Raw genomic sequence first — 23,180 nt, 5'->3', positions numbered from 1 at the left:
CGCATCCTATTACTCAGTTACTCTCTCTCTGACTTTCCTTCTTTTTTTCCCCTAACACGCACACACGCGCACACACACACACACATATATATATATATATATATATATATATATATATATATAGAGAGAGAGAGAGAGAGAGAGAGAGAGAGAGAGAGAGAGAGAGAGAGAGAGAGGTGAGAGAGGTAGACATATAACAAATGTACACAGATACGTGGAGACTGATTCTATTTCACCACCTTATGCTAACTATATATCAAGACTTATCTTTGCTACAACAACACATAAGACGGAAGAATGAGATCGGTGTGTGAATCGTCGAACCTCGATTGCAAGACTAAATGTACAATTTAGGGAAATAAGAGGAGCTCGCACACGTCTTCACAAGGGAAATTAAGTGTAAAGTAGTTTCGCATATGCATGATGCAATGTAGCTGATAAGAAATTGGCAAAATATTCATGGTGTTTTTCACTGTTTTGATCTTAGAATATTGTTCCCAAATGTAAGTCAAAAAGGCGAGTCCATCATGAATTTGCCGATCGATGAGGGCGTAGACAATATGGCCCAACAACCACACAGCAGTATTGTGTTTTGCACGTGGGAAATATTTAAAGTCCGGTACAATGACACTGTCAACAGAGACGTGGACCGGCGTAGTTCGAGTAATGAGAGTTATCATTGACTGGCAAGTCCTCCACACATCGGAAACATGACATAGGAGGCTGTGTTCTTTGGTGTCAGGCACGCCACACCTGCCACAGTTGGTGGAGGCGAGAACCTGAATATCGGCTAAACGCTGATCGGTGGGCAGTGTGTTGTTAACAAGTTTGTACCACAACGCAGACACATCGGACGACAGAACACTGTTATTGATATTTGACCACACTTGCTTCCAGTTTACAGTAGGTAGGCGAACTTCCAGTTTATTAAGCGGAGGTTGTCCCATCAATTCGAAATAGTGTTGCTGTGCTGTCCTGGTTGGTTGAACGCCCGTCGTATTCTACCAGTAACCAACGGAACAGACGATTCGTTTTGGTTCTAGAAGACGAAAGTGATCGATATCGTGAAGTTTTCGACTTAGCCTATCGAGGAATTGATGTATGAGGAGAGCGCCGAGGTCGGTCCGGCCGAGGCCGGAAGATTGCCGAGGAGCCGCGACCGCAGCAGCGGGCAGCTCTGGCCTCGGCGTCGTCGCCGGCCCGGCCGCGTCTTTCCTGCGGCGCGCGCTCGCTTCCTGCGACAGCGCCCAGCGCCCACCGCCGTCGCCTTCCGCTTCCCGGGGCAGTCACTCGCGCGCGTCGCCTCACACGCTCAACCTGGCTGGCGCTGCACCGGCGCCCGCGCTTCACCTCACCCTCACCGCAGCTCTGCACACCTCCACCGTCGGCGACGCCATGCCGTCCTCTGCCTTGCCGCTGCTCTTGCTGCTCCACATACTGACGGTCGCCGTCTCGCCGTCCGGACACTTGCACAGAAAGGACTCTCATCGGAGCAAGGTAAGGGACCACGATACCCAGCGTGCTTGCCGGTTTATACAGGTTGGCGCACGAAAAATACCTTCTCTGCACGATAGCAATGGAGATATTATCGAAGACAGCGCTGCCAAAGCAGAGTTACTAAAGACAGCCTTCCGAAATGCCTTCACAAAAGAAGACGAAGTAAATATTCCAGAATTCGAATCGAGAACAGCTGCCAACATGAGTGACGTAGAAGTAAATATCCTCAGAGTGGTGAAGCAACTTAAATCACTTTTAAAAGCAAGTCTTCTGGTCAAGACTGTATACCAATTAGGTTCCTTTCGGAGTATGCTGATGCATTAGCTCCATACTTAATAAACATATACAACCGTTCGCTTGATGAAAGATCCGTACCCAAAGTCTGGAAAGTTGCACAGGTCACACCAATATTCAATTAGGTAGTAGGAGTAATCCACTAAATTACAGGCCCATATAGTTAACGTCGATACGCAGCAGGATTTTAGAACATATATTGTGTTCGAACATTATGAATTACCTGCCGGCCGGAGTGGCCGTGCTGTTCTAAGCGCTACAGTCTGGAATCGCGTGACCGCTACGGTTGCAGGTTCGAATCCTGCCTCGGGCATGCATGTGTGTGATGTCCTTAGGTTAGTTAGGTTTAAGTAGTTCTAAGTTCTAGGGGACTGATGACCACTGCAGTTAAGTCCCAAAGTGCTCAGAGCCATTTGAACCATTTGAACCATGAATTGCCTCGAAGAAAACGGTTTATTGACACACGGTCTACATGGGTTTAGAAAACATAGTTCCTGTGGAACACGACTAGCTCTTTGTTCACATGAAGTGTTCAGTGCTATTGACAAGGGATTTCAGATCGATTCCGTATTCCTGGATTTCCGGAAGGCTTTTGACACTGTACCACACAAGCGGCTCGTTGTGAAATTGCGTGATTATGGAATATCGTCTCAGTTATGTGACTGGATTTGTGATTTCCTATCAGTTCGTGGTAACTGACGGAAAGTCATCGAGTAAAACAGAAGTGATTTCTGGCGTTCCCCAAGGTAGTGTTATAGGTCCTTTGCTGTTCCTTATCCATATTAACGATTTTGGAGACAATCTGAGCAGCCGTCTTCGGTTGTTTGCAGGTGACGCTATCGTTTATCGACTAGTAAAGTCATCAGAAGACCAAAACAAACTGCAAAACCATTTAGAAAAAAACATCTGAATGATGCGAAAAGTGGCAGTTGACCCTAAATAACGAAAAGTGTGAGGTCATCCGCATGAGTGCTAAGAGGAACTCGTTAAACTTCGGTTACACGATAAATCAGTCTAATCTAAAAGCAATAAATTCAACTAAATACCTAGGTATTACAATTATGAGCAACTTCAGTTGGATGGAACACATAGTAAATATTGTGGGGAAGACTAACCGAAGACTGCGTTTTATTGGCAGGACACTTAGAAAATGTAAAAGGCCTACTAAGGAGACTGCCTACACTACGCTTGTCCGTCCTCTTTTGGAATAATGCTGGACGGTGTGGGATCCTTACCAGATAGGACTGGCAGAGTACATCGAAAAAGTTCAAAGAAAGGCAGCACGTTTTGTATTATCGCGAAATATTGGAGAGAGTGTTACAGAAATGATACAGGATTTGGGCTGGACATCATTAAAAGAAAGGCGTTTTTCGTTGTGACGGAATCTTCTCACGAAATTCCAATCACCAACTTTCTCCTCCGAATGCAAAAATGCTTTGTTGACACCGACCTTGATAGGGAGGAACGATCACCAAGATAAAATAAGGGAAATCAGAGCTCGTACGGAAAGATATAGGTGTTCATTCTTTCCGCGCGCTATACGAGATTGGAATAATACAGAATTGTGAAGGTGGTTCGATGAAACCTCTGCCAGGCACTTAAATGTGATTTGCACAGTATCTATGTAGATGTAGACATGTAGGTGTAGAAAAACAGGCCCTTAAATACACACGGCTCGCCAGTTACGCACGAATCAATTCGCAAAGATGACTCGAGTAAAGTTGATAGGTCGCATCATTTTGTTGAACCACAGCATACGCCATACGCATGTTCATTGGTGCGGCTCAGGGAGAAAGCAGGGGGGGGGGGGCAACTGTGCGTAAAATTCCTCAAAGATTCTCTTATATATACCAGAGTTTACTGTTGCTTCAAAAACTATGGGACCCACAATCATAGTAGTTGACAAGGCACAGAACACTCCGATTTTTTCACCGTGAAGACGTTGCTCGTTAATTGTATAGGGAAGGGATCAGAAATTGTAGATGGGGTCCGGATACTTTTGAAAATTTTTCTCGAGTCCAGAAGAAAAAGCTCGTATTCCTTACTAGTTTTTTTATTTTCACTCACAAAATACGAAATACAATAGATAGGCATATTTGTATTAAAAAATCAATGGGAGAAATTACATCTGCGGTCTTGAGCCAGTTTCTTAAATTTAGATTCACGTGGGGAGCAGCGTAAGCGAGCAGTGACTTCAAAGTGGGCGGCCGTTATCCATGAGCGAAACTTGTTTTCCAAAAAAATCCATTTTTGAAACTGGAATTTCATAAATATATGTGTAGCCAAACGTAGCAGCCAGGTATATGGCTAATCTTTTGCAACGTTCTTATTTTTCTGGGACATGTCTACTTCAAAATTCTTCAGGGGACATGGTTCATACGTTTGCAAGGAATGTCTTCCTGCCAGTCTGTTATCTCCATTTGGAGTAAAGGCTTTGAAAGGTAGAACAACTACGTAGCCACATCCGTCCATTCTGCCGCTGAAGAAATTTCAAAAGGCGATTTTAAGAACTGCGACAGCTTCTCTGTCTCCAAAATGTCTTGGAATCTTGCTGCAGATTCCTTCTTAATATTCGACATAAAATTTGAGAATTCTGAAATGTCTGTTTCAGATTTACTTTTGTATTCAAAGATTCAGCTTGCAACGGAAAGAGGAGACACTTTTGTCGGATCACACATTAATTTCCCATTTCCTTGTAGCGCGGTATTCAGCGCATTTAAATGTTTCAGAATCTCTTTCAAGAAAGCCACAGGTGGCGTACTGCGTTCTTTTGATAGGAACTCCAAATGGTTTCTCGGTTACTGTGAATCCTAATTTTATAAGGACGTTACATCTTCTTTTATTAGCATGAAACGGTCAATCACTTGACTTTTACATAGCCAACGAACATTACTGTACTGCAGTAAGTCAGAATGCGCCGAATCGCACTCAGAAAGAAACTCTTTGAACTGTCTGCGCTGCAGAGCAGAACGGGACCTTATAAAATTAATCAACTTGGTCAATCTGTCCATTACTTCTTTCAGAACCACACTAAGTTTTCCACAAAGGGCTGCCTGGTGAATTATGCACTGATAAGATATTAGCTCACCATTCTTATCTATGATTCTCTTTAGTAGTTCTTCTTCAGTTAAAAAAGAGACCATTTTAATATAACTAATGTTTCATAAATCATAAAACGTTTTGCATAAATCTTATCCGCGAGTCTTGCCTCTCAACGGCAAAATTGTTAACTGTTCTTCTCTAAATTTTTTGCTTTCAATATCCAAAAATCGCACGAAAATTGACATTTGTTCTTCATCAACGACGTCGCATGGTACAGCTAGTGCTATGGCGTAGCAAGGGGGCTTCTACAGAAGTTCGAGCTACTTTTATTGTCAGCAGCCAAAATTTCGATTCTTCTTGTATTACTCCTAGCCGACAGTGGAATACCTCGAATTGCGGCAGCAACATCCTGTTTCTCTTCAAAAAGTGCCACGGTCACTTCCGACATACACTTTTTTACTACATCAGAGTATGAAAATGGCTTCTGGTGTTTACTAATAGTCCAACATACACGCATCGCAGCTTGTGCAGATTTTTCTTGCTCGCAAACAGAGCGAGCTAGGAAGGCCGTGATTTTTTTGTAAGAAGCTAGATATGCCTCGAGTTTTTCTTGACGAGCTTCATGCCCACAGCAAAATTTTTATGGAACTGCTGATGAGTTGTTTGACAGTGTCGTTTTAAATCGACACTTTTAACAAGTGCGACAGTTCTGTTGGATATGAGGCAGACTGGAACAGCTCCAGGCCTATCACGCAGCGTATGTTCAATCTACTTAGCAAAAAACTTCCAATTTTCACTAGCAACTTTACGCTTCTTAGGGTTCATATCACTGCAGAAGAGAAGTTGCTCCTACTATATCGCAACAATTACTGAGAAGTCGCGATAAAATTTGTATACTTTATTTATATTCGTTCTTTATAAAAATACCAGCGCCCGGCACACAGCACGTGCCAACGCACCGCAAAGGAGCCACTTCCGTGTAAGATGTATGCTGTCGCACACCCAAGGAGTCGCACCGTAAAGGAGCCGCACTGCGAAGGAGGCGCTTTGTTGTGAAAGATCAGCCGCCGTCGAGTGAACTCGACTGAAGTTTCATAAAGTAACTTTAAACTCGTTCGAGTTACGAGCATAAAAAATGGTGTTTAAATGAATGTGCTTTCTCTGATTTAATGTAGATTTCAGAGGTTACCAGAGTGTGAAATCGATGTATAAAATTTTCTTGTTGCCGGCCGGAGTGGCCAAGCGGTTCTAGGCGCTTCAGTCTGGAACCGCGCGACCGCTACGGTCGCAGGTTCGAATCCTGCCTCGGGCATGGATGTGTGTGATGTCCTTAGGTTAGTTAGGTTTAAGTAGTTCTAAGTTCTAGGGGACTGATGACCTCAGAAGTTAAGTCCCATTGTGCTCAGAGCCATTTGAAACATTTTCTTGTTCATTAAATAAAATTCCTGTGTTTGCATTCGTTTGTTCAGATCTTTTATGTGGATCGACATAACACGTTGCGCCGGCCTACCAGCTTGCTCCCTTCCGCCCCCGCTCTTCAGCCCACTCCCCTGCGTAGCTACTATGTATTTAATCTACCTAAAACTAACCTTTAAAAATTCTAATTATTCAGAAGTTAATTGTACAGTACTAAATACGCTCAAACGAAGACTTATCTACAGAAAAGTATTTTTTAAAATAACTTGAGTACATAATTTATAATTTCAAAATATTTTTGGAAGGCCAGTTTTTGATCGATCGCGGTTCGGACCTGGACCGCGGTCCGCCAGTTGCCGACCGCTGGTATAGGGATTGTTTGTTGACCAGTATCTGGTGTTTTGGGAGTTCACGTGTCCTGTCGGATGGAACCAGGTTTCATCACTACAGAAGTGAATCCAACATTCCACTCTCAATTGTTTGACATAATATTTCACACGTTTTGCGTTACCTTCATCCATCACTTCTTGAATACATGCCATTTTGTAGAGCTTCATCCCTATGTGGTGTAAAACACGTTGTCAAGATCTACGCACAATGTTCACTTGTGACAATTTACGGGTCGATTTCTTTGGAGTCTGGGCCATTCTTTCTCTGATATCCACGATCACTGCAGTATTCCTTTTTGCGTTTGCAACTGACCCTGTAGCGCGGCACTTTGTCACCAGATCCTGAATACCGCTCTTCGTTGGTATTGAAACGCCAGGAAACTTGTTTGCAAAACCGTTCCGCGTTTCCTTAAAGGAACCGGTAGACACGCACGCCTCCACTACTGCGAATACTTTCTGGAAGAGCATAAATTTAGCTGAGACATTTACTTCACAAGTGTCAACCAAGTCGCAACGGCTTTCGAACTAACAAAGCAAAACTTAGTGGCAACAACTTGGAAACAACAGATTACTATTGGCGGGCGACAGTGTGTTGTCTGTCACTCGCGGCCGGATCTTCGTGTGCCACCCATCATAACAGCGTGAAACAGAACTCCACTGACAAACTTACCGAGGCTGATTACCTTGTGAGTATTTTAGTATACACGGTCCACAGTTACCAGCGGCTCGTTACAGAGCAATAATGTAACTGTGATTTATTCAGTTTGTTACCGCAATCTTGACAGCCATGAAGAAGTCTGTAATATGCGATAACACCGAGTAACCTAACAGCCTTGAAATGCCAAACTATGGTGATGGGGTTGCCGTCGGTGTGGCAACAATTCAGCGTAGCATCGTTGTCCCGCTCCCCATTGCATTCAGTGAACCCGTACACGAGGTGCCTATCGGTGTGTACTACTGGTAACTCACAACTGAAACTACCGAAAAACAAAACCCTACACTAAACCGAGCACTACTAAATGCAAACTTGAGGGCAACGAGTTAAAGAAGGCGTTACTGTTTCCAGAATGAGATTTTCACTCTGCCGGTGGAGTGTGCGCTGATGTGAAACCTCTTGGCAGATGGAAACTGTGTGCCCGTCCGGGACTCGAAGTCGGGGCCTTTGCCTTTCGCAGGCAAGCCATTTACTAGCAGAGCTGCCGAAGCATGACTCATGACCCGTCCACACAGATTTTCTTCTGCCAGTACCTCGTCTCCTGGCTTCAATTCGCGAGTCGTGCTTCAGGAGCTCAGTCTAGCAGGCACGGTAGCTCAGCGTGTTCGGTCAGAGAGCTGGTTGGCCTCTGTAACAAAAAAACTGAGTGGAAGAATCAACAAACGAACTTGAACGGATGTCTTGTGTCGTCCGCAACGACAAAAAATGGTTCAAATGGCTCTGAGCACTATGGGACTTAACATCTGTGGTCATCAGTCCCCTAGAACTTAGAACTACTTAAACCTGACTAACCTAAGGACATCACACACATCCATGCCCGAGGCAGGATTGGAACCTGCGACGGTAGCAGTCGCGCGGTTACGGACTGAGCGCCTAGAACCGCTAGACCACCGCGGCCGGCAACGACCAAAAACAACGATCAACAACGAACAAAATGAAATAAACAAAAAAGGTCGGTAGACTACTTGCCTGCGAAAGGCAAAGGTCCAGCATATAGTTTTAATCTTCCTGGAAGTTTTGGCATTACTGTAGTCAACAACATATACCGTGAATGTATAGAAACAAGACAAGTAGACACCCAAATTACCATCAACATTTCCACTGCCGGCACTATTTCTGGGCGGCCGGAGTGGCCGAGCGGTTCTAGGCGCTACAGTATGGAACCGCGAGACCGCTACGGTCGCAGGTTCGAATCCTGCCTCGGGCATGGATGTGTGTGATGTCCTTAGGTTAGTTAGGTTTAAGTAGTTCTAAGTTCTAGGGGACTGATGACCTCAGCAGTTAAGTTCCATAGTGCTCAGAGCCATCTGAACCACTATTTCTGTCCAGTATAAATACAAAGCTAATTACGGTAAGAAACCAAACGAAATGTTGTAATTGTGTAACGAGCCGCCGGAGACAATGGGTCTCTTATACCAAAATATTCAGAAAACATCCCCGAACTACCCCTGAAAGTTTGTTGATCGCATTCTGTATCACCCAGGTGTCTCTCCCAGACGGAGCATTTTCTCTGCCGTTTCGGCTGATACTTGCGGTTTAGTTTCTGGAATGTGTATCTAGTGTTAGCCCAAACAAATGCTGTTATATTTATTGGACGCCGGTCTCTGTTTACTCTTTTCACGATCAAATTCCTGAACGCTGCATACGTGCTACTACACCTAACGGGCGCGATGATCTGTGTAAAGTAACATTCCTCACGAAACATTGAAAGCATTTAAACGACCAAGCAATTGAAGAACGATGGCAATTACCCACTTTTTGCACCTTATTTTCTCAGCATACATTTCGGGCTTATTTTCCTATCTTCCGATCACTCAGAACCAATACAGTCTTTTCTTTCCATTCTACAGACCGATCCACGAACGATGGCGGTTCGCCCATGTTGAGGCACGGCCTGGGATTGCATTGTTGACGACTCCAAGCGACAGTTGCGCTTCTGGAAATCGTTTATCCTGCAAATTATGTCTCTCGCTTGCTTATCCAGAATTTATTACTTACCACCACAATCAGCGATGACAACTTGCAACAAATGGAATCGAAATTCACTAAACAACTCCCTACTATCACGTTTAATGCTCACATTAGCTACGGTATTTACAGCAGAGCGCTCGGAGTACTACTGAGCGCTTATTGGCTGTCGGAGAATACGTATCGTGGGCGTGCACAACAAGCCTAAACTCGACCGCCACGGCTGTTTTTAGCGGTTTGTAGCGCAGTAGTTCATTCTTCGATTGTTAAGCAGTTTCCGCTCATGCCTAATTGTTACATTGGTACCGGCATGCACCCTGTTAGAAACTCTACATTGCTAGAGCGATACATTCGCCATCCGGCCAGTTGCCACCTTCTCGTGGTCGCAAAACTAACATTTAATAAATGGGACAAATTGAAAATTGACAAATATTGGCGTCGTTGGCGGTCGTGGAGAAATGAGAAATGACCAGAGTTGGGGGAGGGGAGCGGGAGAATGTGTTATTACGCAGGGGAAAAGGGAGAAAAGGAGAGGAAAGGTCATTGGACACGGAGCTCTTGCTGGATGTGGTGGACAAGGACAGACGAGGAAATCGACCGTGTCTTATCAGAGGAATTATTCCGGCAACAGGCTTAAGCGTTTTAAGGAAACTACAGAGTCTCTAAAGCCGGTTATCTCGAAGGGGCACAGACCTCACTTCTTCCAAATGCGGGTCCAGTGTCTCACCACTACCCACCTTTCTTTGTACCTGTGTTCATAGTCGCTATTACTTTTTTCATAACTCCGTAGTACCGGCAATTGTTAAATTTTATTCTATTTTCGTACTGTTGCACAATTTTGGCCTATACCGTTTTCAAGTACTTGAGCAAATTTCTTACCTCTTTGATCACGATGGCAAATACTGACATTTTCGTGGAGGGTAATATTACAAAGAAATTCTGTCAAATTCTGTACACTGCAACATATACCAACACATGTACTTTATAAACATAAAAATGTATCTAGGTGCTTGAAAATTGTCTAAGGCTGAAATTCAACAATAACACGAAAGTAAAATAAAAACTTACTGTTGCAGGAATGGAGTTATTAAACAAAACTTTACAATTTACATGGGTGAGCCTGACCATCGTTTATCCCTTCCATCAGTGCCACCTCTGCATCGCGTCTTTCATTTTGTGTCTTAGTTTTTCATCATCTTTCCGCAGTACCTGTTCCGTTTCACAGCTCCGTACCTCGTTCTGCCCAGTAAGGTGGGCAGTGGTAAGATAAATTTTGAGGAGTGAGGTTCAATTCCCATTCGAGTTAACTAGTCTTAGAGTCGATGTGGTTTCCTAATGCTTAAGGGAAGGTTTACTATCTTTGGCCCGAAAAAAACATGTTCTTTGAGAATTTGTTTTCTCGGGATGTGTTATAGATATCAATGTCAAACTTGGTCCAAATGTTTATTGGTATTTCCTCTACAAACTGGAATTTTTTCGACCGGAAATGTCGAAGAGCAAAGGCGGAAGTGCCGTTGGAACGAAACAAAATTTTGATGTAGACTTCCACGCGGAGTATGTCACAGGTCAGCCGGCTCGTCTGAAATCCAAATTGAGTTGACGTTAGCGAAGTATATAAGATTCTTTAGGAATTGTACCTCGCTTAAGTTATTTGGACCATAGGAAACAAAATGGTGGCCATTTGAAACAAAATAGGGCTTTTTCATCGATTTTGATGGATCGGAATATAAGTGGTACAAGTGCTAAACAATTTATTTACCTTCATCGGAAACAAAGAATCATGCCAATGGGTTCAGTAGATGTGAAGTTACCATACCGCGCGATGAAAAAAAAAAGTCATTTCGAGAAAAAGGCGTTTGAAGTTTTAACTACATATAAATCCAATATTATGCAACTTCTATCTGCTATTCCGGGTCCATAAACTAGTCCATCCTCTTCCTCATAGAGGGCGTTCTGCTCGATCTGGGCCATCCTGCGATGGTCCAGAGCAGCTCGTACGGCCGGTGACAAGCAGTTTTCGACCGTTTGAATCCGGTGGTCGTCCGAATGCTTGGCGAACTGCGTCAAATAGTGTCCCAGGGTGAAGTCCATCATTGTCATGGTCTTCAGAATTGCTGAATACCCTTCACTGAAGCTGCTCACTGCCAGGAAAGTCGCAATCTCCACAGTCTTCTCACCAGAATGCAAATGCTTGGGGGCTAACTTCCAAACACACGCGTTCAAACTTTCATTTGAGTTCTGTGTGTTTCCTCCCAAGCACCGGTACAATAACTCGTCCTCCGAAAGGGCCTCGTAGATTGGATGAATCACTTTTTGAACTTTCTTGGAGAGCGGCTGGTCGTGTTGATATTCGTCCAGATGTCCGGTAGCCTCTTCAATGCGCCACTTGCACCAACTAGTTTCCCCAGCCGGACAATTTTGGTGTTGTGGGTGGTTATCCGTCGAACACTTGTGGAAATACATTGCCCAAGTTGCCTTCTTCATCTGTTCCACCGAATTGGAATGCCGTCGGATTGCCAAGCCGTAATACGTCATAAGCTCCTTGATCACTTGATCAATTGATCCTTGGGAAAGCACATAGAATAATTTTTCGCAGCTAAAAAGTCGAAATTCCCGAAAAAACTGTTGCGTGAAAAAGGCCGACTTCAGGCAGGTGCATTTTTTTGTTCAACCGCGAATAACAAACATTTCCCTTCCGTATTCGGAAAAATCGTTTCAGGGGTGGATCCTAAACACTTTTATTGATCCAAAAATGCAATTTTTAAAAAAATCGATTTTTTGAACCAAAAGATAGCAAACCTTTCTTTAAGGCGGATACCGGAATAATTACTTTGAAAAGACATAGCCGATTTCCTTCTCTGCCCTAGTCCATACCGACTTATTGCTCCGTGGTCATCTCGTCGTCTGCACGACATTAAGATCTCATCCTGCTGCTCCTTTTTCCTCACCTCCTTCCCCCTTTTCCCCGCCCGCGTAATCGCACATCCCCCCCCCCCCCCCCCCCACCCTTCGTTCGCTCCCACCAATGGCGTCAACATTTGTCACTTCGCAGTTGCCCCATTTATGAAGTAATTTTGCTGTCGAAAGAAGCAAGTGTACTGACCCGATGACAAATGTGTCACTGTAATAAGTGTACGGTTCGTAACAGTGCTCATAAAGGCCACTTGATCATAATCTAGGCCAAAATTTTACAAGAGTGCGAAATTGTAAAAAAAAAATTAACAGTCGCAGGCACCGTGGAGTTATTAAAAAACCGTACACCTGTGCTACTGTCACTTGCCTCTTTTTACCATACAGAAAATGATCGCTCTTCACCTTTTTGTCTCAGCAGTGTAGTAACACCATATCCACACTCAGGTCTACTTTTAACACACAGCAGCGCTAAAATTATGAGACTTCTGTACGTGTACGTGTTTTACCGATTACGGAAAACAATAGATTTAATACACACACATGACAGTCATTTACGTTGGTTAGCTACGCTCATAACATAACTCTCACATCTCCATAGGAAAGATGACAGTCGGAATAGAGAGGAAAACCTTTCCATGATTTTGTTTGCTATTCTGATAAAATAGTTAACTAACGTATCCAGGTACCTAGGGCCAAAATTGTAAAACAGTGAGAAAATAAAATAAAAATTAATATTTGCAGCATTATGGAGTTATTGGAGCGTTCACAGCGACTACGAGCACGATAATTATGAAAGAAAATCATGAAACGGTTTTCTCTCATCATTCCGACTGATATCGTTGCTTTGGAGATGTGAATGTTGTGTTTCGAGAGTAGCTAGTTAGCGTAAATAGCTGTCAAGTGTGACTATTAAATTCATTGTTTTTTGTAATTGGTGACACAGGTATAAATGCCTCCCAAATTTAGTGTTACAGTGTATGAAAAATAGACCTGAGTTTGGGTATAGTGTCGCTGTACATTGGGGAAATACAGTAATCAGTTTCTGTAACATAAAACAAAGCAAGTGACAGTAGTACAAGTGTACGTGTTAGCAGCATAATATAGAATACGCAGTATGTATTTAATGTAAAAATATACAACAGGTAACGTAAAACGAAATAAGTAGCAATAGTGAAAGTGCAAAGATTAGCAGAAAATCTCGAGCACCAATAACGTTCACTTAAACTGACGATGTGAATGAGCCTTCATAAAATTAAAAATATTACACACATCAAAAAAAGTTTTGCGTCACCCCAGTTCCCAGAACTCCTGAAGAAAGACGTTGACTTCGGATATTGTATCACAGACACAGTCCCTTTGACTATTCAGAGATGTCACTTAATCCACCCAAGGATGTAAATAACCATGCATGAGCAGCGCCTATTAGACGGAGGGGGTCCGACAGCCGATCAAGTCCAGTCATTCCAACAGGAAGGAGGTACACGGCTCGCGTTGCCTGTAGTTCAACCATGCCTAGTCGGTCAATACCGCGGTCCGATCGCGTCCGCATTGTTACTTTGTGGCACCAGGAAGAGCTCTCAACAAGGGAACTGATGCCGTGCTTCAACATGGATGGCGTCTCTAAGTGAACCAAAGCGATGTTGTTCGGACATGGAGGAGATACAGATAGACGGGAACTGTGGATGACACGCCTCGCTTAGGCCGCCCAAGGGCTACTACTGCAATAGATGACCGCTACCTACGGATTATGGCTCGGTGGAACCCTGACAGCAACGCCACTATGTTGAATAATGCTTTTCGTACAGCCACAGTTCATCGTGTTACGTCTCAAAATGTGCGCATTAGGCTGCATGATGCGCAACTTCACTCCAGACGTCCATGGCGAGGTCCATCTTTGCAACCACGACACCATGCAGCGTGTTACAGATGGGCCCAACAACATGCCGAATGGACCGCTCAGGATTGGCATCAAGTTCTCTTCAGCGATGAGTGTCGCGTATGCCTTCAAACAGACAATCGTCGGAGACGTGTTTGGAGGCAACCCGGTCAGGCTGAAAGCCATAGACACATTGTTCAGCGAGTGCAGCAAAGTAGAGGTTCCCTGCTGTTTCGGGGGGGAGGGGGGGGGGCATGATGTGAGGCCGACATAAGCCGCCGGTGCTCATGGAAGGCGCCGTAACGGCTGTACAATACGTGAATGCCATCCTCCGACCGATAATGCAACCATATCGGCAGCGTATTGGCGAGGCATTCGTCTTCATGGACAACAATTCGCGCCCCTATCGTGTACATCTTGTGAATGACGTCATTCAGGATAACTACATCGCTCGACTAGAATTGTCAGCATGTTCTCCAGACATGAACCCTATCGAGCATGCCTGGGATAAATTGAAAAGGGCTGTTCATGGACGACGTGACTCACCAACCATTCTGAGGGATCTACGCCGAATCGCGAGGTAGGTCACGGCCAAAGGCGCAGGTACAGCAGGAGCACAAAAGCTGACCAACCAAATAGAAGAAAGAAATACCGTGTAAGAAATTACCCGGAGAAGTCAGTTCTCCCACTACCCCTTGTTCCTATCTTCTGCCTGTGAGAATAAGGCATTCCCCCGGCCCGCAATCATATGCGCCCCCTGTTGTGACAGTGTCAGTGTCATTTCGGCCAAACAACATCGTGTAAAGAAGCGGCTTCTATCGGACGGACGTTACCGCTTATAAGTAACATTATTTATCCACAGTGAGTTTGGAGATGCAGCTCCTCCTACACAGCTGGCTCATGTCCTACTGTAGTCGCTACATCGCTACGTTATTGTATACTGCTTGACAGTTGCTAAGGAACGGAGATATTGTTGGACAGGAACAATCACAGGCATTACTGGGCCGCATGAGACACTAAATACGTAACAGAGGTGGAGTGGCAGGTTTATAACGAAAAACATGGAAAAGCACTGTAAGACGTAAATAACTTGTTTGACACAGGTCAGACTCCCAACAATAGAGATCGATATGGACTCTCAGTAAGGAACATCCCCTTCTCGGGCATTCATGCACATTTTGCACCTGGCTATCAGACTATTGAGCAGTCCTTTGGGGAAGTTGTCCGACTGCTCTCTCAAGGCGGTTATCAGGCTCTGCACAATTCAGAGAGGGGTATGTCCCAGGCATGCACTATAGGGTTTAGGTCCGGGGAGTAAGCAGGCGTTCAATATCTTCGCTTTCGAGTGTGTCCGACACCTCAGCTGTCCTGCGTGAGCGGGCATTGTCGTCCGTTAACAGGAAGTCGGATCTACAGTACCGCACCCACAAACGGATGGAAATGTCGCAGACTAATCTCCGTGCAATGCGGCAGTGCTGTGACGGTGCCTCGTGCAAAGATACGCAGCGGTCTTAGGCCGTTGTGCATAATCCTTGTCCACACCACAACGCCTAGGCCATTTCGATGACGTTCATGAACATTTTGTTGTGCCTAACGTGTTCAGCTCTCTCTCCATACGAACTGGCGGCCAGAATCACTTGCCACAGTGAAGCCGGTTTCTTCAGAGAACATCACTATAGACCGCTGTTGCTGACCCGAACCAACAAGCTTTCTACACCAACGAACTATTTTTCGACGATAGTGTGATAGAAGGGGGATGCAGAGTACTACTTATCGATCCTTTTGGGGTGTGGTTGTCCGTCTAGGTCCACCAGCATGCTTTCGCTTAGCATCTACATCTTCAGTGGCCTTTTTAAATCTCGAGATGACAATTTTGAACACGCCCACTACTGTGGCCACAGTGGTGATACTTTGGCTCCAGTCCGTCCAACTGCTCGTCCACAATTGTCTTGCAAACGTTTTACCGTACCACGCGGAATGTCGCACTAATCGGTTCCCCAGTAGCTTTCGTCAAACACCGTACTGCATGAAATATCGAATGGACACAGAGCGTTCGTGCACAGGCTTCGCTGCAGTAAACACGTCCCGCCATCTAAATTTCCTTTTATTATCATTGGCCGGGAGTTCTGTACAATTATCGATTGTTCCCTAGCAGTTGACAGGTGTTCCTTAGCAAGCGTCAGGTGTTACCTAGTAACTGTCAAGCAGTGTAGGATCTCAAAGACCGATTTTCGGAGAAGGGTGCTAAAGTAAATATGCTATTTGACCGAAGGCTTCCATTTTTGCCGAAATCTGTCGACAGGACTGGAGCGAGAAGCGACTGTGAAGGAAGTAAGCAAAAATGTACTGGAGATAAGTAATTCAGTTGCCCTTCAAGACAGTGCCTTTGCAGCTCCCAAGTCTTTTTGGTACGATCCGCTGTTTGAATCAAAAAGAATTCTAGAATAGACCTTCTGTGGCTGATTAATAACATTATAGGTAAATTCCAAGTCCGTGACCGGACCATCGGCCTGACTGCAGGTAGAGTGCGGGCATCTTATGCACTGCTACGGCCGCCTTTCACCTCCGAGAAAGCTCCCACATACTCATCATGGCAGCGTGATGAATGCACCTGGGACCATCCTGATGGGATTGGAACGAGGAAAACTCCTCGCCTGGATTGAACACGGGACCTCTAGAGCCGGATTCCAGTGATGTACTCACTAGACAACGACGGTAACGATTAATAGCACTGTAGGAGTTGCCTTTCGTTGTCTCTACAGACAGATGTACTCTGTTCATCTGAGCTGAACCCTCTTGTAAAGGTATGCTCTGCTTTTGGTCATCGGCTACAATGCTGATGCATTTGTTGTCGTAAAACCACTGGAAGTTGGCCTTACTTATGTATTAGATATTTTATTGCTATTCTAGTGCGAGTGAAACTATACACGCCAAAGCGTTGAGAGTCTACGTTTCTTTGCTAATAACTGTGATAAACGTTTAAATCATGTACTTCTTGTATCAGATCTCGCTGGTGAGTCGATTTCAGAGTGCTTCATTTAAATTAAAACTACTCACAAAGTTATTACACTTTCTAAGTTTCTCTAGAAACGGTAGTTTTATAAGGGCAGGGGGGGGGGGGGGGGTGCTTTAGAAGTTCTGCCAGGGCTGCAGGTAGGAAAAATTCGGTACGTTAGCCTTTGCAGCTCTCACTCGAAGGTAGGTTACGGAGCACACATGGACTCCGAGATGGGCTCTCTGGCGGCTGGCAGAAGCTCAGAGGCGCGATGGGTCAGCATGTATTTATGGTAGCCCATTCAGTGCCGCTCCATTGCGTGTCGCCCTCGTTTAGCACGAGGCCAGCCGTACGAGTGAGTAACGTGGAATGTCTGGGGCCGGACGTGCGGGCGCGTGGGTCGCCCTTATGACGCACTGTGACGGAAGTGCGCGCTGTCGCGTGTCACGTGCCGCAGGTGCACTTTATCGCGCGGCGGCGACTGTTCAGACACGGCCACTACCGTCTCGTCACGTCGAGCCTGCCCGCGCCAGACATGACGTCGTCCGGATGCAGGGTGATGAGCCAACAAAGAACCTCGCAATGCAAGGGATACTAGTCTACTGATGCGCTGCACAGTGAAAACCCCTCTCCTTCTCCTTCTTCTTCTGCCAGGCCAGGATTACGCGTGGCCTGTTCCGGCCTCACCTTCTCGTTCTCGGCCTTCCCACACGGCTTCTTCCAAGAAGATTGTTTTTCATCGCTTGTCGATGGATTCTAACTAAAGCGCCAAGAAACTGGTATAGGAAGGCGTATTCAACAACATCGATGTGTAAACAGGCAGAATACTGCGCTGCGGTCGGCAACGCCTATATAAGACAAAAAGAGTCTGGCGCAGTTGTTAGATCGGCTACTGTTGCTACAATGACAAGTATCAAGATTTAGGTGAGTTTCAACTTGGTGTTACACGACGCACGAGCGATGTAACACAACATCTCCGAGGTACCGATGAAGTGGGGATTTTCCCGTACGACCATTTCGCGAGCGTACCGTGAATATCGGGAATCCCGTAAAACACCAAATCTCCGACATTGCTGCGACTGGAAAAACATTCTGCAAGAACGGGACCAATGAGGACTGAAGAGGATCGTTCAACATGACAGAAGTGCAACCCTTCCGTAAATTGCTGCGTGCTGGGCCATCAGCAACTGTCAGAGTGCGAACCATCCAACGAAACATCAGCTATATACGCTTTCGGAGGCTGAGGCCCACTCGTGTACCTTTAATGACTGCACGACACGAAGCTTTAGGACTCGCCTGGGGCCCGTCAACACCGACATTGGACTGTTGATGACTGGAAACATGTTGCCTGCTAGAACGAGTCTCGTTTCAAATTGTATCGAGCGGATGGACGTGTACGAGTATAGAGACAATCTCATGAATCCATGTACCTTGCATGACAGCAGGAGACTGTTCAAGCTGGTGGAGGCTCTGTAATGGTATGAGACGTGTGCTGTTGGAGTGATATGGGACCCCTGATACGTCTAGATAGGACTCTGACAGGTGACACGTACGTAAGCGTCCTGTCTGATCACCTCCATCCATTCATGTCCATTGTGCATTCCGACGGACTTGGGCAAGTCCAGAAGGATAATGCTACACCCCACACGTCCAGAATTGCTACAGAGTGGCTCCAGGCACACTCTTCTGAGTTTAAACATTTCCGTTGGCCACCATAGTCCCCAGACAGAACATTATTGAGCATATCTGGGATACCTTGCAACGTGCTGTTCAAAAGAAATCTTCACCCCCTCGTACTCTTACGGAATTACGGCCAGCCCTGCACTATTCATGGTGTCAGTTCCCTCCAGCACTACTTCAGACATTAGTCGAGTCCATGCCACGTCGTGTTGCGGCACTTTTATGTGCTCGTGGGGACCCTACACGATATTAGGTAGGTGTACCAGTTTATTTGGCTCTTCAGTTTATGAAGTGACGTACGCAATACATGCTATTTCCAACCCTGCATTCGTTGTACTACTTTTTTAGTTAATGGCTGTAATCCCAATTATTTTCTTGTTTCTTGCTCTGTCTTTTCTTGTACACTCTTTCGCAAATCTAAGAAACTTCATTTCTGATGTTTCAAGCTGTGTTCCGTCTTTCGTATCTTAACTCCAACTTTCTGTTGCATACACTATTGTGGGTAGTGCCATGAATTCATAAAATTTCATTTGGGTCTCCCCGTTTTGCCCTTCCTGTTCTTCTTATTGTGCCACATTCTCAGTATGTCCCAGTTCAGTTAGGACTGCCTGTGTGCAGTTCTAAACTGCGATGCTATTTCATGGAAATTTGCAGCGTTACGATGCTTGAAGTTTCAAAAACAGCTGTGTAGAAAGTCAAAGCGCTAGCATCCAAGCAGCAGGAATCCTGGCTGCGAATGTAACAGCATGTGTCTGATACTCGGGGAAACATCAGTGGAGCTGCGAGATAACACACAGTTTTTTCCCCAGTGTTTGTGGGCGAATATTTGTCGAATTCTACCCGAATACCGACAGGCAGATTAATGGTTACTCCTCCAAGACGACACCCCAGACAGCAAAGATTGTGCACCACCCGACTTCTGTTTGTTCCTCAAATTGAAGTTTACAGTGAAACGAGACCGTTATGAGGCAGTTATGGATATACAAGAAAATTGTGCTACAGGACTAAATGCAACCGCAAAAACGGACTGCAGGGACTGTTTTAAAAATTTTTTAAACGATTTCAGGTGTCTTTTGAATCAGGGGAAGGCTGTATTAAATAAATACAGTGATTTTGCGAACATAATGTGTGACCTTTATTTTTCATAGCCACAGTCCTAACGGAACTGGGACACACTGCGTATGTATTGATAGGTATCAGTTTTCTTATTTATGTTTCCTGTTCTTAAAAAGTTATGTCACATCCTAGATACTAGAAATGGGACACCGTTTCTATTATTAAATTACCGATGGTTATCTTAGTTGTCACTGGGGTTTCCTAAAAAGTTGATCGTTTATGTTAGCTGATGGTAGCGTCTCATCAGGTTATAATTTAGGCTTTTATTGTTTAATCTAAGTATCATTATTTGCAGTTTATCTTCACTGTCCTATAAGATTACTTGGTAGTCAGCAAAAAGCATTATGTTTAGAAATTTTCCTGGCCCGGTTCTTATGCGTTGAGGTATTCTGTCCTCCATCGATTCCCTGACCAGGTCGTCGACGTAGATGTTGAACAGTGCTGGTGACATGCTACAACCTTGTCTTACCCCTGGTTTATCTGCATTTCTGCTGTCAGCACTTTGCCACTATCTACTCTTACTTTTGTATTCTTACGTAAAACGTAGTACACTTATATCAGGTGATTAGAGAAACCTCTGTTCTCTGTTACTGACCAGGACTTTTTTCTGTGGATGCCGGCAATTATGTTTTTCGTGGTCAATGAATGTTAGGTGTGTTTCCAAATTATATTCTCGTCCTTTTTGTGTAATATATTTGAGAGAAAAAAACCTCGTCGTTACGAGATCTTCCTTTACGGAAGCCCACTGAGTCGTCAGTCTTCTGACTGGTTTGATGCGGCCTGCCACAAATACCTCTCCTGTGGCGATCTTTTCATCTCAGAATAGCAATTGCAACCTATGTCCTCAGTTATTTTCTGGATGTATTCCATCTCTGTCTTCCTCTTCAGTTTTTACCCTCTTCAGCTTCCTCGAGTACCATGGAAGTTATTCCCTGGTGCCTTAACAAATGTCTTATCATATTGTCCAGTCTTCGTGTTAGTGTTTTCCATATACTCCTTTCCCTGTCGTTTCAACAGAGAACCTCCCCATTCCTAACCTCATCAGTCCACCTAATTTTCAAAGTTCTTCTGCAGCACCGCATCTCAAAGGCGTTGATTCTCTTTTGTTACGGTTCTCCCACAATCCATGTCTCACTACCATACAATAATGTGCCACAAACGTACATTAAGAGAAATTTCTTCCTCAAATTAAGACCTGTGTTTGATACTAGTAGACTGCAGCTGGCCAGAACGCCCTGTTTGCCAGTGCTACTTTTCTTTTTATGCCCTCCGTGCGCCGTCCGTCGTGTGTTATTTCGCTACCTACATATCAGAATTTCTTAACTTCATCTACTCCGATCTCCAATTCTGATGTTCAGTTTCTCTTTACTTTCGTCTTTCTTCAATTTACTCTCAATCCATATTCTATACACATTAGACTGTTCATTCCGTTCAGCAAATCTAATAATTCTTCTTCAGTTTCACTAAGGTTAGCGATGTCATCATCAAATCTTATCCTTTCATCTTGAGTTTTAATTCCACTCTCGAAACTTTCTTTTATTTATGTTCAAATGCGTGTGAAATCTTATGGGACTTAACTGCTAAGGTAATCAGTCCCTAAGCTTACACACTACTTAACCTAAATTATCCTAAGGACAAACACTCACCCATGCCCGAGGGAGGACTCGAACCTCCTCCGGGACCAGCCGCACAGTGCATGACTGCAGCGCCATAGACCGCTCGGCTAATCCCGCGCGGCTTTTGTTTATGTCATTGGTTCTTCGATGTATAGCTTGAACAGCAGGGGCGAAAGACTACATCTCTGTCTATGTTCATTTTAATCCTAGTGCTTCGTTCTCGGTCTTACCCTCTTATTGCTCCTTGTTGACTCTTGTACATATTGTGTATTACCCATATTTCCCTATAGCTTACACCTATTTTTCTCAGAATTTCGAATATCTTTGCCGGCCGCCGTGGCCGAGCGGTTCTAGGCGCCTCAACCGGGAACCGAGCTGCTGCTACGGTCGCAGGTTTGAATCCTGCCTCGGCCATGGATGTGTGTGATGTCCTTAGGTTAGTTAGGTTTAAGTAGTTCTAAGTTCCAGGGGACTGATGACCGCAGATGTTAAGTCCCATTGTGCTAAGAACCATTTGAACCATTTTCGAATATCTTAAATCATTTGGCATTGTCGAACGCTTTTTCCGTATCGACAAATCCTATGAATCTGCTTTGATTTTTATTTACCTTGCTTCTATTAAAACCGCAACTGCAGAACTGCCTCTCTGGTGCCTTTACCTCCCCTAAAGCCAAACTGATCGTCATCTAACACATCCTCGATCTGCTTTTCCATCGGCTCTTGCTATCCTCGGAATTGTGAGGATGATTTAGGGATGTTCATCTTATTGCATGAAGACAACGAGGGGTCAAGTTCAGACTCCTGATGAAAGCTAGCCCATGTGTGCTAGTAAAAAGGATCCCACAGTAAATGCGCCAAGGAAATCAAACATTCTTTTGGCAGTGGTGGGGCCAGATAGCGGTAATGTGCCGCCGAAAGAAGTCGTGTGATGGGATAAAGACATTTTCAAGATACAGTTGTGGTAGTACTTTTTCTCATACGTGCCGATGAATGTTATCTATCCCTTTTGCCTTCTTGGTTCTTCAGTCTCACAAAGCTCTATTAGATTTTGATTCTAATACTGCATCCCCTCTCTCTTCCCTGTCGCCTCCTGTTTCCCCTTGTATCACGTCATCAGACAAGTCTTCAACTTCGTAGAAGCCTGCTTGCTACTAAGAACTTAACTGAATCAGCGATGTTTCGAAGCCTTTCTTCAGTTATTTTTCTGTAGATTTTATAAGAAAACCGATACCCCTGTTGTTACTTGTGTTACTTCTGTGTCTTTTTTCAAACAATGAAATAAAGAAAATTAAACCACATACCTGTGTAAAAATAACTACTGCCACTATTGTGTACAACATTTAAAGGCCGCTAGCTACAGGCAGAGGGTACTTCTGGTACCACTGTCATTTCTCCCCTTTCCTGTACTATTCGCGAAGGGTGCGCCTAAAGAATGACTGGAAGTAAAAATCACATCGAATTTTATTGATTTTTCGTGTAAGGGTCTTTTGGCGAGATGTGTATTGCAGGACGCGATATGCTGCCTCACTTTCTTCGAAAGTACGCTCTCAGAATTCCAACAATAATCCTCTCCATAATGCACATTAGCTCTTTTGTAGCGTCTGCCACTGGAATCAGCATCTCTGTAACGCTCTCCCGATAACTAAATGCGCCGTCCTCCCTG

The 23,180-nt window shown here is 44.6% G+C and overlaps 1 protein-coding gene across 1 annotated transcript in view; it reads left to right on the top strand.

The window, feature by feature from the left end:
* Positions 1-1,101: 1,101 nt before the first annotated feature.
* LOC124775846 overlaps positions 1,102-23,180 on the top strand; it is a 127,456-nt gene continuing 105,377 nt past the window's right edge. The window contains exon 1 of the mRNA XM_047250681.1: positions 1,102-1,497. Within this exon, the coding sequence (XP_047106637.1) occupies positions 1,102-1,497 (396 nt within the window). The remainder of the gene's footprint in view (positions 1,498-23,180) is intronic.

The sequence above is a fragment of the Schistocerca piceifrons genome, chromosome 2 (assembly GCF_021461385.2).
Source record: "Schistocerca piceifrons isolate TAMUIC-IGC-003096 chromosome 2, iqSchPice1.1, whole genome shotgun sequence".
Classification (NCBI taxonomy): Eukaryota; Metazoa; Arthropoda; class Insecta; order Orthoptera; family Acrididae; genus Schistocerca; species Schistocerca piceifrons.
The sequence above is the reverse complement of the archived record's forward strand: the minus strand, read 5'-3'. Positions and strand labels throughout refer to the sequence as shown.